The sequence below is a fragment of the Semicossyphus pulcher genome, unplaced genomic scaffold (assembly GCF_022749685.1).
Source record: "Semicossyphus pulcher isolate SPU_LCO1_2020_fin unplaced genomic scaffold, fSemPul1.0.p SCAF_13, whole genome shotgun sequence".
NCBI classification, from domain to species: Eukaryota; Metazoa; Chordata; class Actinopteri; order Labriformes; family Labridae; genus Semicossyphus; species Semicossyphus pulcher.
In genome coordinates this window covers 25,719,942-25,737,494 of record NW_027211637.1, presented here as the reverse complement: position 1 = coordinate 25,737,494, position 17,553 = coordinate 25,719,942, and the positions used below count along the sequence as shown (strand labels likewise).

Sequence of the window (17,553 nt, the reverse complement as noted above, 5' to 3'; positions counted from 1 at the left end):
GGTTCAGGCCCATTTTCCAAGCAACATTATTGTTTTTATCACAGCACCATCGTTTATCTAAGAACCTAAAAACAAAAGAACAGTGTCGCTGCCTGCTGTTGATTTTGGATCATGGTTGACTCACAGTTTTACAAAAGGAAATGTTAAGAGTAAAAAAAGTCAAAGTTAAGTCGAGTGGTTTAGAGAAAAGCTACCTAGCAAAGCAGGGCAGGATAAGGCAGTCGGTTTGTGGCTGCAGCTCCAACGAGAGAGCGGAGGGTTGGTTCACAGTCGTTATTCACATTCATAATAATCCTTCAGCGGAGCGAAGAGGTGACGAATCACGGGGACGCTCCAGGAGCGACCCAGGACTTTCTGCCTTTGATTCCGACCCATGTTGTTCACGTCCGTGTAATGTTTGGGGAAGCCAAAGATCCTGAGAGTCAAACAAACGGAAATCTGATAAGCCTTTTGTTTTTTTATGTAAAAATCTGAAATATTTAGATCATGATAAGCATTCATTTTTTACATAAAACCTTTTTCAGAACAGCAACAATATTTACAATGAAATTACTGACATAACACTAAAGCCGCTTTCTCACTGGTCAAAAAAACCCACTAACATCCGGCTTTTCTGTTTAGTGGGAAAGGTTAAAATCGCCATTCAGACCCGGGTCAAATGACTCTGCAGTAGTCCCGGGTAATTATCGCCTCGGCTCTGATCGTCAATGGGAACAAAAAATCTGGGTCAACACACTAATCTCCGCCCCCTTTCCGGCATGATGCTATGTATGCACTGAAGTTCTGCCCGCTGTCGCGTAAATACAGAAGAAAAACAAATAAAGGCAAATTTGTTTTTTGTTTTGTGCAATATGCAGCAACACTGGCAGGACAGCGATGTGAGACAGCTTGTTTTGATCAGAGGGGAAGAAGACATAAGTCGACAGGTTTCCGGCGCATTTCTGACGTCAGATGGTGACGTAGCAGACAACAGACAGAAAGGAGTATACCACTGACAGTGGAAAAAGAGACAATCGGCATTTATAAGCGGGTCTTCGTTGGTCTGAAAAAACAGCGTCACTGCGATAATTTTGGTGGGAAATGGGTATAACTAGGGATAGACCGATTATCGGCGCCGATATTCGGCATTTTGACAAATATTGGCATCGGCCTTTTTTTTTTTTTTAATCCGACGGCCGATAAGATATCAATTTAAAACTGGGTTATTTTGGCTCTGATGCAGCCGCGCCTCACTGTCTGCAGTCACTACTCTGTCTCCAGCATTGTCCCCAACCACAGCACTGACAGTACCCACAGTGCTCACACACACGGCGGAGAGGAGGAAAAGTTCATTTCTTTGCAAATTTTATTTAACTTTGTTTTATTTACTTAATAAAACTTCAGGAAGTTATTTATTTATTTATTAAAATTTTCAGTGAACTTTATAAGAGATGCTGCTGACCCTGGGAACTCCCTGCGCTTTTTGTTTGTTTGTTTAATAAACATATGCTTAAAGGCATTTAAACAAAGTTAAGTGTTGGAGTTTGTATTATTCAAAATGTTGACGCCAATATTTTCACTTTTACCGGAAATGAATATCGGCTCCAAATATCGGTTATCGGCCTCCTTGACTACTAATAATCGGTATCGGTATCGGCCCTGAAAAAACCATATCGGTCTATCTCTCGGTATAACTGAAGTTAAATAAGAAATAAGTTACTATGACTCACTCATATACCCTTTTACATGCTAATGTGACCAGAGCAACGCCTGGTAGAAACCTCTACAAGAATTTACAGCTATAAGCCGTCGATGCAGCGACCGTAGGTTTGACTCCTGTGCTTGGCCCTTTGCTGCATGTAATTCCTCACTCTCTTCTCCCAATATTTCCTGTCTCTCTTCAGCGGTCCTATCAATAAGGCCAAAATCTTCTTAACAAAAGATGCTAATTTTTATATATGTGGCTGATAAGGCTTCACAGTTAGGCGACATTCAGTCAGTTTTTCTTGTTCCAAGCTATTTGGAACAATGAGCAAAGTTGCCGTCACTGTGAATAAAATGTTCCCACATTTCTTTCTTCAAACTTACTGACACTTAAGATTGGAGCTTGAATGTTACTAATGTTACTTACTGTTCCATTTCCGTGCACCACAGGTAGTCTTCTTTGCCGTTCATGTTGACGGGCAGCGGCCCTGTCTTGCCCTGCCTTATGGAGTTAGACTTTGTTGTGATGGTGCGGACTTTGTCAAACTGCAGGAAGACAAAATGAATCAGAAGTGAAACTTTTAAGAAATAATCTTTGAGAGTTGTGTTTCTGCAGGATACACAGAGCTTGGGACTTTTTAAAAGCTATTTGATACGAGAAGGAACACAGCTGAAAACCCTTTTCAAGGTCATAACTGCCAAAGTATAGAAGTGTGATGGAAAACAAGCACTTATAAAATGATTTGATGATATCATTCTAGCACAAATATTCAGTGTCTTCCAGTAGTTTTTAAAAATAATTCTTTGTCAACAACAATAAAGATCAACAGAGGTTATCTTGAACACAGGAAACTAAATGCCTTTACCTTTGCCTCGCGTCCGACTTCCAAACAATCCTGGAGCTTCACTTTGTCATCCAGAGATGTTGCAAGAGGCCTAAAGAGAAACACAGCAAGCATGTAACCTGAACTTTTCTCTTCTCTTGTGAGAACGTGCATGAAGAAAGGAATATGGTGTAAGCATACCTGTTCATGCCAGGGAGGTTTCCCCAGAAGTATCGCGCTCTGTGAGCAGGACTGACTTTCACTGCATCGATAAGAATTGGATTACACTGAAAAGGAAGTATGCAAATAATGAGCAATAAAACTAAACGCAGGATGTACATTACCACCAAGCTGAGAGGATACTTTCACTGGTTATCACATATAATCACCTCAAGGAACCGGCAGATATCCGTCTTGTCTTTGCCGCTCATGAAAACCACGTTCTCAAACAACCAGAAGAACGGCCGGTCGTCGCCCTCCTTCGGCTTCAGCAGCGTCAGAATGCGGTAGAACTCAAAAAAGAGCCTTCCAGTGCCCTCTGCAGGACAAACGGAGGGAAACCGAGTGATTCATTAAACGAGAGCTTAAGTGTGTAGAGGACGCTGAACCAGCTGTGACTTAAGTGGTCAGCATGCAAACGTTCAAAACGCCTTTCAAGTTTGAAGCTGCTTACCAAATAATCCTTTTCGGAGCGGGTTGACAATCGACAAGTCGTTACACGGACTGCCTCCAATCAGAAGATCAAACGGACCCCATTCAGCCAGCTGCAACACAACATTTTTATATTGTTTTACATTCTCTTTGGAGTGACACAAATTAGTGAAAAATAACAACACAAACTGAACGACTGCAGCCTGCATATTTGTTTTCAGTGTTGGTGTAGTGTAAACTCATTAAAGCCTTTCATAATGATGTTACTCCAGCTTGTACTCACGTGTTTCCTGGTGATGTTACGAACATCGTTGACATATTCGATCTTTCCCTCGTGCTTGATCATCCCCACAGCGATAGAATCGTCGCAAATCTCTGATGCGATGTAGCGCTCGAGCTTTAAGCCGAGGTCTTTGAGAACCAGGTATCCTGCCATGATGACACAGTAAAAGCAGGTTACTAATGAGATGGACACAATCTAAACTTCATTACGTGTTAATTCTAATAACACTGCTCCTTGTCAGTCGGATGTGCAAATAAAACATTACAGTTTCTATCTCTGTAGACAGGGACGTGGGAATGGCAAGTGTTTCCAGTGGTTTCCATTTATAGTATGCTTGTAGACCGAGTAATATTGACCACGTATCGTATAATGCGCTGTAGTGACATGCCGGCTCCAATCAGCTTCATCTGACAACGATTTAGCTTCTTAATAATCTCTATAAACAGACATCTGCATGCTAACGGCTAACAATCTGTTCTAGATCCAAAATTCAACTTGAGATTAATTCCCCTTGACGTTGTGTCACGAAAGCTGTTCAGCATTTAGATTTCCCAACTTCCTTGAATGCATCAGAAATGATCGATCCGACCTCCGTTCAACGAACGAGCATTTTAAAAGTAGTTAACAATGCAGCAGGCGAAAAAGGAAGTCGTTTATCGCTAACTGCTGGCTACATGCCCAGCACCAGTGTAGTGTGGATCCGAGTTTGCCTCCATGATTAATAAACCAACCTGTTGCAATGCCGTCAAAAAGAGAGAGCACCCTGAGTGGTCTGCGCAGATCAGCAGAGATGGAGGGGTAAACTCTGTGAGGCTCCTGTGATAAAGAAACAAAGAGTTCAGCATCAACCTGTTATATAACAACACATTCATTATAAGACAGTTGTTTTGTACTTGCACCCTGTCGCATCAGATGGAGTTTTGTTTTGTCTCTACGAGTTAAGATTTCTCAAAGAGTCCAGAGTTGAAGACTTTTGACCTTCACATCAAACTGTGTCTTGATGTACTGGTAATGTGGTTACATTATTGTTGTACTGGACAGCACTGGATCTTGTATTGTGTATCCAACAAACCCACTGTTTCTGGTGCTGCAGCCGTAATTTAGTCATGTGTAAGCTTGCTTCAGACTTGACTCTGATCTACATATGATATAAACATGACGAGAAATACAAATAAGCACTGAGCGTAAAGTGTAGTACTTACAAACTCCATGGCGCTGTTGTTGACAAACAAGTCTTGAACCTTCACGCTCCAGTCTGGCCTAAGTTTGAGGTTCCCGTCGCACTGTGATGGCTTGCAAAAGTAGCAGCTCCAGGGATCAATGTCTTTCATCTTGTCAAAGGTTCCTGGGCCCACCAGGATTTCCAGGCAGTCTTTGCAGAAACATCTGGGAGAGACGGAGAGCGCTCGTGTGAATGTCAGCTCGGTTCAGGTGTTCAAACTCAGATTTTAAGACTTTTTATTTTTGTGCTTTAAGCTTCAAAATATTAGAAAGTCTTAAATAAGTTAAGAGTGGTAAATAATCAACATCCATGTATTGTTCTGCTCTGTGCAGTGTTTACCTGCAGCAGCTGGAGTTGCCACACAGAATGACCTCTGATCCAGCGCAGCACACGGTGCAATACGACTGGTAGCCGTCTTCATCGTATCGATACAGCGTCTCTGTGAAGTTCTCCTGCAGACAGTAACAAGGTGGTTTTGCAGCATTACGGGTGTTAAAAGCAGCTGTGTTCAGATGGGTGTTAGACATTCACAGACTGGGCTGGAATGGAGCAAAGCAGACGACATAAAGTAGAAAGAGATAGATCCTCGGGTTATAAGATTACCTTGCATCTTAGACAAAGACCACCTTCAAACAACGGGTGCTGCACCTCAATCTCAAAGGATCCACAAGACAAACAAACATCTGAAATAACAAACCAACAACTTAAGTTCAATTCAACGTCATTATCAAAGTTTTTAAAGAACACCAAGTCCCACTAAACTTACCTTCAATTGTTTTGCCCTTCCCTTTGACCTTTTCTGGAATTGATTCTGTGAGGTGAAATATAAACATTTGGAAACAATCATGATGACAAATATAAAAAAAAAATGTGTTGTCATGCTCGTGGACTAAATCAGGACAAAATAATATGTACCTCTGTCGTAGGAGATGGCGAATGAGTTAGCCTTATTTTTGCAAACATATTTCCTTTTAGCTGGAGGCTGGTAGTCAGACAGGGTGCTGTCAGAACTGTCTCGATGTCCATTACGTGGAGCAGAATCTTGAATACCGGGGAACAATGGAATAAAGAGAAGTTTCATTAGAGAATAAGTTTTTTAAAGCATATTTAGACACATAAAAGAAACCGATGTCGAATCAAATTGCTTAAAGACCCAGACAGAGATGTTTACCACCTGCTTCTAGTCTTAGTAACTCTCCCCTATGAAGCTGTCTCTGGTCAACAGTTAATAAGGAGTGTGCTCTTACCAGGAGGTGCGTATCCGTCAGGTCCTGTAGGCAGAAATCCTTCAAAAGCCCACTCCAGCATCAGCTTCATCTCTTTCTCTTTGTTTCCTTCTGCAGCAGCAAAAGACTTCCCACACCGCTCACCCGCCACCTGCAGGTTGCAAACATTTCATGGTTCTAAGTTGGAACTACAACAGTGTCTGAGTAATCAGCCTGAGCTAACGATGCAGGAAATGTCCCAGATTTCTAGAAAAAGACAAATTGGTTGGACGATTGTTCCAGTGAAGAGGGCCAACGGGTCATTTAGCTGTTTGAAAAGTAGGAGAAAGCTAACCAACTATTTGGTCCTACTCATTTAACCTTCTAATTTCAGCCAAATAGTTGTTGTTGTCAATTTTCCACTTATTTGTTCACAGTGTTCATTTGCCTGAGAAAGCTGATAAAGCTAAACGTCAGAAGTGGTGGACAAAAATACTGACAGGCTCAGGTTCTGTGACCTGCCACAGTTTCAGGTGAGGAGTAACTTAATTTCAGACCCTGGTCATAAAGGTCATCCAGCTGTATTTCCCAACAGCTAAGTTTGGTATGACAATGTGTAACACACTACAAAGTAACGTTGGTGTGTAAGAAGAGACTCTGCACAGGTATGAAAATCAATCTTAAGAAACAGAAGTGGACATGTTTTCATTTCTGCAACAGTACAGGGGTTTCATTTCTAATCGTAGCGCACGCAGGGGGGGATTGGCCCCCAGATGGTGAGGTGGTAAAATTAAAGCCAGGTTATAAATTGACGCCTTTCACACATTTAATTTCAAAGCATCAAACGTTTTTGAGCGATCCATGTAACCATAAACATTCATAACAGCAGTGAAAGAAACTTTCTAATTCAGAAGATAAAATCAAATATTAAATAAACGTCTGCTTTATATTTGATCAGCGCCGTCTCAGCTTCCTGTCGCGTAGGATGTAGAAATCCGAAGACGAATGGTAGAACAGTGTCGATAGTTTTTATTTACATCTTCTAATACTGTAAATATATCAGTAAGTATGATTTATAGTTTTAATAATGATAGTGACTGAATTAACACAAAGCGCACTGGAGACTCTGCCGTACTTCACACACTGCCTTCACTACCTGCACATATGGATCTTGTAAATGAGCAAAGTCTAGAAATAGAACTCAAAATCAAACTTCTAAAAAATATTATTCCCCAAGCTGGATGATCACTGATTACATTCTGACTTAATGTGAAGTCATCAGTGTGGCTTCTGTAAATACTGCGGGGACACTGCTGATAGATACACTGGCACTGCTGGAGGACTGTGAATGCAACACTTGTTGTCACTCGCTGATTTTTTTTCTGTCTGCGACCCCCCCGTTGTGTCCTACAAACTATATGTGCTTTATGAACTCCACCTCAGTCACAAGCACTTCGATCTAAATCAGGCAGTTAGTTCATCCTTTGTCTTCCTCTCAGTTTTTTCTGTGCTTCACCGTATACAACCTCCTGTGTTCAGCCGGCTCATCTGTAAGCATTTGCAGCCACGAGGTGCTTTGCATAGAGGGCAGAATAAGAGGCACATTCACATGCGCACATTTCCAAGTGGATTGTGATTCAGAGAGGGAACATTGCGTGCAGGAGTGCGTGCGCACGGTTTCATAAATTGTAATTACTTTTGACACACGCCATTTCCTGGTTTTCTCCATAAGCACAGTTTGAGTCTGGATTCTACACACTCTTTTATAAATGAGACCCCCGGTCTCTTACCTCAATGATCTGGAAGACTGCTTCTTTGTAGATGGGCAAGCTGGCAAAGGAGTTTTTACAGAAGCACTTAGTGAAGTAACTGAATGGCATTAGACCCTCTGTGTAGATCTGCAACAGAAAGCGACAACAATGTAAACACACAGTTAAGTACATGGGAAGTGGTTCTACAGCTTGAGCACATATCCTGCTCTACTAACCTCTGAGAACATCCCGTCTCCGAACCACTCCACCCGCCGCATACCGGGGGGAGATGACTTGGTTTTCCAAGGCATCACCATCCCAGGCCACCAGGAAAACCCCTTCACTTTCCCCCACAGCAGCTCTCCTACAGGAAACCCTTTACCATCCTGCAGAAAACCAACAAGCACATTAAATCTAACAGATATTTTCTATGACATGTTTGATCAGCACACTTCCTGTAAATGTTGTATTACCTGGTAGGCCTGTTTCCGGCGACCTCTTGGTGTTGGTTTACTAGACGGTGACACCTCTTCAGTCTGAAAGTGAACAACATTTTCAACATTAAGATGTTTCAGTGAAAAGTAATTTAGATATGGACCTGTGTGTTTCTCATAGAAAAACCATGACCAGAACTTAATTTGTTATTCAGTGTTTTTAGATGTAGGACTTAATCATCATCATTGTTTGGATTAAATTTGAGGTGACATGGAGGAGAGAATTACACGCAGGGGGCCTTTATTATTGTTTAGATTTGACCCACATTCATTTTGTTCAGGGCTGCATCATTTACTGACATAATGGGTCATCAAACTGGAAGAAAACATCTTCTCCACTGTGGGTTTGAGCTAAATTATCTTTATTGAATTTAAAAGATGGACCCAGCAGAAAGCTTGGGCTGAGTTATTTCTTTGCTTTATTTTCTGTCTGATTTTGCAGCATGTGAACAATGCGAATGATGAATCTGAAATGGAGTGTTAGAGGTGAGCTGACTCAGGTGTCCATATTTTCATGTGTTAAGCTCACATGTTGCAGCATTACGTTTTTATTGTTCTGAGGTCCTGTCATGGCCCAGGGGTATTCTGGTAGTATACATGAGTATACCTACCACCTCATCTTTGGACTCCGGACTCTTATCAGGGTTAACGGGTTTGGACCAGTTGCTAGCACCAGCCTGAAACACTGTACGGGCCTGTGGCTTCTGGCGCAAGCTGCTTTCCCAGCCAAAACCTCCCCTAATGGTCCCCTGAGAGACAACACACTCCCATTACACCAAAAATCAAACGTCATGCACATGCAAATGCAGACTACAACACACACACACACATTCCTAAAGGGGGGAACTGCCATTAAAAATGAAAAAAGGGAGAGGAAGTGCAAAAGATTGTTAGGGAATGAAAAGTAGTACGGTAGATTAAATTGAGAGAGGTGGAAAATTAGAATAAGTAGCCAATTGAGAAGCAGCAAATGAAACTTTGCTGTGTTCTAGTTTCTGATCGAAAGAGATTATCATTAAATAAGATGCATTACTTTTATGTTTAAGATTCAGGTCAGAACCAAGTTGTTGTTTTTTTAATTGAATGGCTTCTTTCCCCCGTAGACGTAGTAGTTTGAGAAGCAAAAGACACCCGGAGAATAAAGTCTGTTACCTCTTTCCAATAGATGCCATCCTCTCCAAGAATACCGTCATGTTCATTCCTCAACTCTTTGGACAGAAACACAAAGTATTTTATTATGTTTTAATGTTTGGATCACAGATATGATTACTGTATAAACTGGAGACCCCAGACATGATGCTCATTACTAAATATTTCTTATATATTTTACTTGTCTTGGCAAAGAAGCTACAGAAAGATTTACATTTTGAAAAGGAGTAAAATTTTAAAATCACAGGCGAGGTCATTTCCTTTAAATATCTCACATTATGCAAATGAAATGAAAAGAGATTGAAGGTTTTTCTTACCATTTATCTTTACGAGGCGGACTTCACATGGTCTCACTGTCATAAAGTGGCCGTTTTGGTCTGTGAAACAACATAGAAGTGTAAAAAACGTGTAGCATTAACTCATACAGTTCTGTTTAACATATTTTACATAAACCAAATTCCTCATCCCATGAAAGGTCGTTACTTGCTCAATTTATTAATTGAATAATGTTTCATCTCACCTTCATTGTAACCCGGGGAGTCCTTGTTGCTGGGAGTGTCAGAGAGAGTGCTGTCAGACATGTTGTCCCCTTCGCTCTCTGTTAAGGCTCTGCTCTCAGAGAACAGTGCAGAACCTTCACCGTCCAGGGCCTGACACATGCAAAGATGGATTTAAATATATGAAAATGTAATCACAAACACAGACAAACATGTTGATGGGTGCTCCATCATTTGCTTACCTGAGTAAAAACCTGCTGAGCCTCGAGTGGAGGAAAGGGGAAAGACAACAGGGTCAAAACTAGCTTCCTGAAGATGGAGGTCGGCTTAGTGTCTTTCAGCACGCTGGCCCAATGTTTCTCTAGTGATGCCACTTCCTCCTCTCCGTCCTCAGCCCGCTGATACTTAAGGAATTCACTCGTGAGCTGCTTGACCTCCTCAGACGTGATGCAGATTCCAAGCTTGGTCCCAAGTTCCTCTACAGCTTTCCCTGTCACTTTCTGCCTGCTCTGGGGGTTCAGCAGCTGTGCCATGCTCCTCAGCACCCCCTCACTTAGAGGCAACTCCTCTGCAATGCAACCTGTCAGCGTGATGTAGAAGGACAACACCTCCTCTGTTAGCAGCCGGAGTGCATCCGCAGCCTCAGACTCATTCAGGAAGTCTTCCACGGCTTTGCCCCCCAGACTGAGATCAGGGCCCGACAGGTGGAATTTCTTCTTCTTCAGGATTTGCGGATCGTGTTCTTTGAGGAAGCGAGCAGCAGCTTCAGGATTAAGGAAGTAGGAGGTGTAGGTCCCCAACAGGCTGCTGGCCTCCTCTAGGATGAGCAGCATGTCAGCTCTGGCAGCCTCCTCATTTGTCTGCAGATGCTTCTGGAAACTGTGCAGAGGCTTCAAGCCCTGGCCCAGAAACATAAATGTTGCCCTGAGTTTGGGATCCTGCAGCTGGGTGCAGATTATCTTGGCTTTGTCATCGTTCTTGTCACAAGACTCAAAGTATAATACAAGATCTGTCCATATTTCCAACATTTTTGTGACTAACAGGCAAAGGGTAAGGCAGCTGGTGTTGAGATGAAATGATGGACTGTCCGCAGTGATTTCTGAGTCAAAAAGAGCCTTGAGGTTCTCATTCTTCGTAGTGCAGGAGGAGTGGTGAGCATGAATATCTGCCATCAACTCTTGAACCTGATTTGAGAGCTCCTTAACCCCTGCATTGCAGGCAGCATCAGCGATGGTGTACAGCCCTTCTAAAGCTACAATGTTGGAGTTGAGTTCCCTGAGCTGTGAGCAGATCTGCTCTGAGGCTACACCGTTACCATTAGAATAAACAGCCATGAGATTATCAGTGGGTAACCCGAATTTCTTCAAGGTCTCCACCACTCCTGCTGCTGTTTGATCTTCCTCACCACCCACTGACTCAAGAGCTTCCAGAAATCGGATGCAGTGTCTCGAGGCTTCGACATCAAAAAACCCGACAAGGACCACAGAGACGATGTCATCCTTTCCCAGTGTGACTCCTCCATAAATGTATACACAGTAAGGCGTGTGCTGGCAAACAGATGCAATATCTTTGGGGTACTGCGGCCCCAGTTTGAAGCGTGCAAAACGTTTAGACACCTGTTCACCTTCAGCAGAGCCAGTGTAACACTGTTTGTGAATAAATCGTACAGCTGTGTCGCTGATGGGCAGCGTTTCAGAGCGCTGGTGTTGCCGGCCGACACTCTTGGAAGCTGCAGCTCTTTTACTGTGTTTTCTTGTTTCCACGTGTCGCTTGAGTTCACCAAGGCCTGCATAAAATGTGGCCAGGTTCTTATCACAGATGCGGCAATATGTAAAGTCCTCTCCATACCTACTCTGGTCAGCCCAATCAAAAATATCCTTCCACTCTTCAGAGTAAGGAAACTTCTTTCTCGCCGCTGTGCCGTTCATCTCAGCGTCTGCTCTCATTTGAGATTTAACTGTCAAAGAAAGAAAAAAAACATTACAACAAACTCATTTTGAATGAGCTGATATAAAAACTTAATATCACAGAGAGAGAAAACGATAACTTACATTTACGTGGTTTGGGATATATGATGGTATCTTCAAGGATAGGGCGGATATCTTGGCTGTTTCGGGCTTTCACAGGGTCATACTCTTCATTTTTCACATTTGCCGTGTAGAAAGCTTTGAACCACTTGAGGACGTCAAAACTGCCTCTAAAATCCCCTTTTATGAGCTCAATGACTGGGATGGTCTTAAAAAGGACAAAAAAGACAATATGTAGAAATTAGTTACTTTTTCGTTGAACAACAAGGATTAAGTATTCCGTGAAAGAAATCTTTGAACCATCAAGGGATATACATCGTTAATCAAGTTACAACTTCTGCAGTCAGTCATTCAATTCAGTACATTTCTCAGTTTTCGGTGTCAACTATTCATTGACTGTAGAGGAGTAGTTTGATACCTCTTTCATATTTGAACACTAAACATTCAGTAACAGAGAGCAAGTTGTAAACAGAGTGAAACGGCTAGCCTGGCTATGTCCTCTGAAGATTACTTAACACATTCTACTGTGTTTGATTCATTCATAAAAGAGAAAAAAACACTGCTCCATGCTCTCTATCCTTATCCTCAGTAAGACTTCCTCTTACAATGGATGATTTGGAAACTAACTTCTTAAACAAAAAAAATGTAATGATACCTTCTAGGGAAAAATGAGCACATACCTTTATGATGCTGTTCTTGCTGAATGCCTCCTGGAGGAGAGCGAAGTTGTGTTTACAATCATCCTCAACTCGTGCATTAAACTTCACCTTGGTCAGGTCAACAGATCCAGGAATAACCAAGTCCATGATCTGACAATGAGAGGCACCTGTAGGATCGCACACACACATTTAGAGATAGTTTAGTTCCATAGCATGACACTGCTCCTCATCCAACAGCTCACTGTGGCTGCCTGCTCTGTTTTTTTGCAGAAGTTAAGACTGATACAATAAAAGTCACCGGCTCATTTGCTAATGAACAACCTCAGACAAGAAGCAGCAGAAGTAAATCTGCAGGAACTTAACTTAAATTATGCTGATAAAAACTTAAAGTTTAAAGAGACAAGTGGAAGCGAAGAGACTTGGAGAAGAGTTACCGAAGTATTGACAGGGACAAGTTAAATACAGAGGTAATGACAGAGGGAAACATCACAGGAATTTCCGTTGGACTACACCTCCATAAGTCAGCATGGTAACACACAGATGTGCAGCAGTGGAAACACTTGTATTCATTGCGTTTATATTGTTGTTTGATGTAATTATGGCAAAACAAGGCATGTACATAAATTTAATTAGTTCTAGTCAAACTGATGAATCACCTGAACCCATATGCCGCACATCTTTGAAGTCTGTCTTCAGCAGGTTGTTGACCCAGTTCAACACGTAAGAGCGACTGGATTTATCATGGACGGACTCTGGTGTTACAACGGCTGTGCTTGTCATCTTGCCGCTCTCTAGAAATGAAAACAATAACATTTTTACAATATGATAAAATACGATAATCCTTTATTGATCCCCAGGGGGGAAACTCGGGTGTTACACGAGGGATATATATATATATATGTGTATATATATATATATATATAAAAATAAATACAAGGTATATACAACTGTGACAGGTTGAGAGGGGTTGTCCAAGATGGCTTTAATTTTGTCCCTCATCCTCCTCTCAGCCACAGTGTCCAGTTCAAGCCCAACCACAGAGCATGCCTTCCTCACTAGCTTGTTGAGTTTGTTTAGTCTCAGAACTAAGTTATGCAGAACAAAGTAACGACTGTAAAAAACGTAATTTTGAACATAATCTCCTTATTCTATTTATTAATATTTTCTGGATATCTTTGAGTGTTTAATGCATTGCTTTGTATTGCATTTATATGTTGTTCATTCAGTGATGTAAGGGAGAATATTTAATTTATTAGCTCTATTATTTGTTTACTGCTAGTGTTATATGTGATATCATATCATTTATATAATAGCATGCATGTATCCTGTGAGCCAATGCCACCACACTCTAATACTGACAGCTTAGTTTTTCTGTGATTCATACTCAATTTTCGTCCCCCAAATTTCTTTCCAACAAAACATGGCTGTCAGTACTGCCAAAGCCATGACTGACTTGTATGGGTGGGGGTGGTGGATCAGGCTGGGCATGGGGCTGGTTTCTAATCCTCTATTGTCTGACAGTGGAGGATAAAGGATACAGGCTGTCATTCATATGATCTTTGCAATTGCGTCTTTTTTCTTATATCAGACCAGTTTCTGCTTATGTGTACATTAGCACATTTGCTATAGATGAGGCCACTTGAGCCACGCTGCCGCTACTGTCTCCTCCCCCTTCCTCCTCAATGTATAGAAAGTGGTAATGAAATCTCGCGTTGTCCATTTTTTGCCGCGAACGTCCCAGTGCACAACTCCACTTTGTACCAACAAGAAACGTGAGCTTTAACACGAGTTCCTGTCACTTTACCCACGGGATTAAATCAAATAGAAAGCGTCAGAATTAGTAGAGTTCCTTCAACGCCGACCGGCGGGTTCATGTCTATGGTCCGGGTTTCTTTCAAAGGTTTCGCATAACGTGCATGGAGTATTAGCTACAGCCTGGTTTCATATGAGAGCAGCGATTCTATGTTTAAATGTAACGTTACAGCAAGTAGCAAATAGAGATTCACTCCAACAGCCTTTTGATTAAGTGTAACAACAGCTTATTGTCTATGCATACACGCGTTGTTACAACAACCAGCAAAAAGAAACTAATCTAAGTGAACTACATTCATTATCTGGACGTCAAAACCTCCCCGGCTCTACAGCACATCTGCTGATATCGCCGTGTGTTTGCACGAGCCCACCGGTCTTTGTGTTGTTAGATAGCAGAGGGTTGAATTAACAACAAACCAAGACAATAAAACCTGTTACAACATGACCCTGTGCGTAACATCCGCACACTGTTTTGATAGGAGGACGTCTTGTTAAAAACACAATCGGGTGTTTTTGTCTATAGAAAACAGTAAGTAACTTACCTCGGTGGTTCCCTTATAGATCCAGACGATCCTCCTGACTCTTGGCTTCGTCCTACAGCACATAGGCAAACCGGCCCTTGTGACGTCCGCGTTGTACGGGAAGGATCCATTGGAGGAACGATACTGGGGGCTGTCCCGTAGTAGAGCTGCTGGCTATTGAATTGTGTCGGTATTACGAAACCCCAACACGTTTCTGTATGAACCGAGAAGGATCAACCAACTTCCCAAATAATGATAGTATCAAGGACAAATTAAACATGCCTAGCCGGAAAATATATCTCGGCCGTTAAATTTGGCTACGCCGTCAAATCTCAGTGTATTTCTTTAAACGAATAATGTGCACTGTAACGGCAAAACTTCCATAGTTAACACATCCCTGACGATTAGCACGCGCCCTGCATCGCAGGCCAAATTCTCCATGTCAAGATTTTCAGTTGGTCGACATGTAAGCTGGTTAGCTAGCTTGTTAGTATAACCTACTTCAGGGTTCGGCGTTTTCCTCCCGAAAACGTTCACGTTACTACTTTACTAAACATAGAAGTGAATCGTCCAATACATCACTGATATTAATATATTGGTCAGTGGTATTGGCGTATATTGGTATTATTAATATATGGGGGGAAATCTATAGCCGCCTACCTTTATTTTAGTACGTCAGGGGAACGTTAGAAACGTTAATCGAACTATGCCTGGTAAAAGCTAACCTCAACTTCGAGCGAAAAGTTGCTCGCACTGTGTTTCGGTTGAACGCGATAATTGTTTATATGGTAACTATCGACATAAATGTCAATTGGAAATAAGTAATAATAAAATAAATAATAAATAATAATAAACGATTAATTGTCGAATCCCGCGACTGTAACGTCTCATGTTCAGCCCGTAATGGCCGCTGTATCGCCATAGTGGCATTTTGTTCCGTTACAGGCCTTCGTCCTGCAACCTACCTGCATCATGTTACATCGCGGCTTCAACGTTAATTGTTGTTGTGGGTTTTTTTTTTTTTAGCATTGACCGATCAACACGGCTGTATCATATAACCTTTCGTGACAACTGTCAATAATAAACGATTGATACAAAGACACAAAGTGCAGACAATATGGTGCGGCTATCTTGGCCATTTTGTGTAGTCTTGATATGAGTGTCGCCATTACACCACTTGAACCACGGAGAAATACGAAATGATGCCGGGGCCTCAATTGTAAAGGATCTCTCCTCTTTTGTCAAAACGAACGGTCTCAACAATAACAAATAGTCCGGGTATTATTGGGTAGTAGCATGGTATTTGGAGTAACATTTAAAGGCGTAATACTAGCACCAAAATGGCAGCTAACAGACATAATAGTAACAGAAATTTACCAGTTGAGCTATGGGGGTATGAGATCTGAATAGGAATACATTCTGCCACTAGCTATATACAATACAATATACATCTTAATTTGAAGACTTTTCACAGTTGGTCTTGTTGGGAAATAACAGTATAAAAGCTGAAAATTCATATTTTGTGTAGCCAGGTTTTGTTCAGCCTTGGTTTAATTTCTCTACCAACAGAGACGAAAAATGAGTGAAGTAGCTCAGCTAGTCTTATTCAGGTTTCTCCAAACAGATGTGAACATGCTGAACCCGAAGCAGAATACTCCAGAGACCTGATCGCTGGGAATGTGTAAGTAGAAGATTTGAACACTAACTATTTTTGCTAATTAGCACAAGAGGCAGATACCCTCATCTCTCATGAATGAGCCATGTAATAAACTGTCTATTATTAAAACATAACCTTCTTCTGGATCAGCATCATGAGTTCGGTCAAGATTGGTCGATTCACAGATTAAACTACAACTGTTTAAACTCCAACAATACAAATTTGAGAAAAATACCAGGGCTGGACTGAAAAATATGTTGGCAGTGTGCAGACTCTTGCTATTCTGCTACCAGCAGGGGGTTTCAGTTGAGCATTCTGTTGCTTGTAGAAACTGCTCTGGCTCAGTTCAATTGCAGTTTATACAACAGTAAGTTCCAACCAAGTAATGTGATTGGACAAGAGGCATTTCATGTGCTGATATAGAGAACAACATCACTGGGACTTTTCACTGTGTGTAACACTCGGCCTCAGCCAGATGTTCTGAATACTGTTAATTAGCGTTACAGCAGACTGTGTATGTCTAGATTAATCAAGCTAGTACCTCTTAATTACACAACAGACTCTGATTTCACTGGTTGCATGATAAATTAAAACAAACAGATAAATGTAGGCTGCATCATACAAAGTAGCTGCTCTGTGGTGACTAACTAGCAAGAGTGCAGGAGAATGTTTGTGCCGCTTGGCAACAGTCAAGTTTCAGTTCAGTCGTGGAACTAGTTGAGCTTGTAGAGCAAAAAATAATAACCTGTTGTTGATTATTACTGTTTACTACTATGTGACACTTGTATAACTGTTGTATAACTGCTGTGATAACATCCGGCACTCAGCCTGCACCCTTGTGCCTACAAATGAATCACAGCAGTACAACATCACTCCCTCTCATGTGATATTGCGTTATTAACTGACTATAGGTGCATTTGATCACCTAGTAGGTATATTCCCTGTGAAATGGAAGGGTTAGCATACGTTTTGTTATAGTATCAGGTTCGTTTAATATAAATTGAATTTTTTATTTTGGTAGTGTACATTTTCTACACTAGCAGCGACAGGTAACCCAGGTGTTTACATTACCAGGGAATGCACAGTAGAAGTTATGTCTGTGTTGGTGACGTTTGTAG

At 41.6% G+C, this 17,553-nt stretch overlaps 1 protein-coding gene across 1 annotated transcript; it reads right to left on the bottom strand.

Annotated features, from left to right (window-relative positions):
- Window positions 1-172: 172 nt before the first annotated feature.
- Window positions 173-14,808, bottom strand: dnmt3ba (DNA (cytosine-5-)-methyltransferase 3 beta, duplicate a). The gene is made up of 25 exons (XM_069659651.1): window positions 14,800-14,808; window positions 13,102-13,236; window positions 12,467-12,612; window positions 11,811-11,994; window positions 10,002-11,716; window positions 9,783-9,912; window positions 9,266-9,321; window positions 8,719-8,862; window positions 8,093-8,161; window positions 7,856-8,005; window positions 7,659-7,766; window positions 5,911-6,040; window positions 5,579-5,704; window positions 5,430-5,474; window positions 5,267-5,346; window positions 5,003-5,115; window positions 4,644-4,827; window positions 4,173-4,257; window positions 3,442-3,587; window positions 3,181-3,271; window positions 2,897-3,045; window positions 2,709-2,794; window positions 2,550-2,619; window positions 2,111-2,229; window positions 173-415 (listed from the first exon to the last, which is right to left on the bottom strand). Exons 2-25 carry the CDS (start codon window positions 13,223-13,225, stop codon window positions 274-276), a joined length of 4,392 nt encoding a protein of 1,463 aa, XP_069515752.1. The 5' UTR covers window positions 13,226-13,236; window positions 14,800-14,808; the 3' UTR covers window positions 173-273.
- Between the last annotated feature and the right edge of the window lie 2,745 nt (window positions 14,809-17,553).

Coding starts and splice junctions, on each gene's coding strand:
- dnmt3ba (XM_069659651.1), bottom strand. CDS start 13,225: ATGACAAGCACAGCCGTTGTAACACCAGAGTCCGTCCATGATAAATCC. Junction 7,767..7,855: donor GAGACGGGATGTTCTCAGAG/GTTAGTAGAGCA, acceptor TTTCTGTTGCAG/ATCTACACAGAGGGTCTAAT. Junction 5,705..5,910: donor TGACGGATACGCACCTCCTG/GTAAGAGCACAC, acceptor CCGGTATTCAAG/ATTCTGCTCCACGTAATGGA.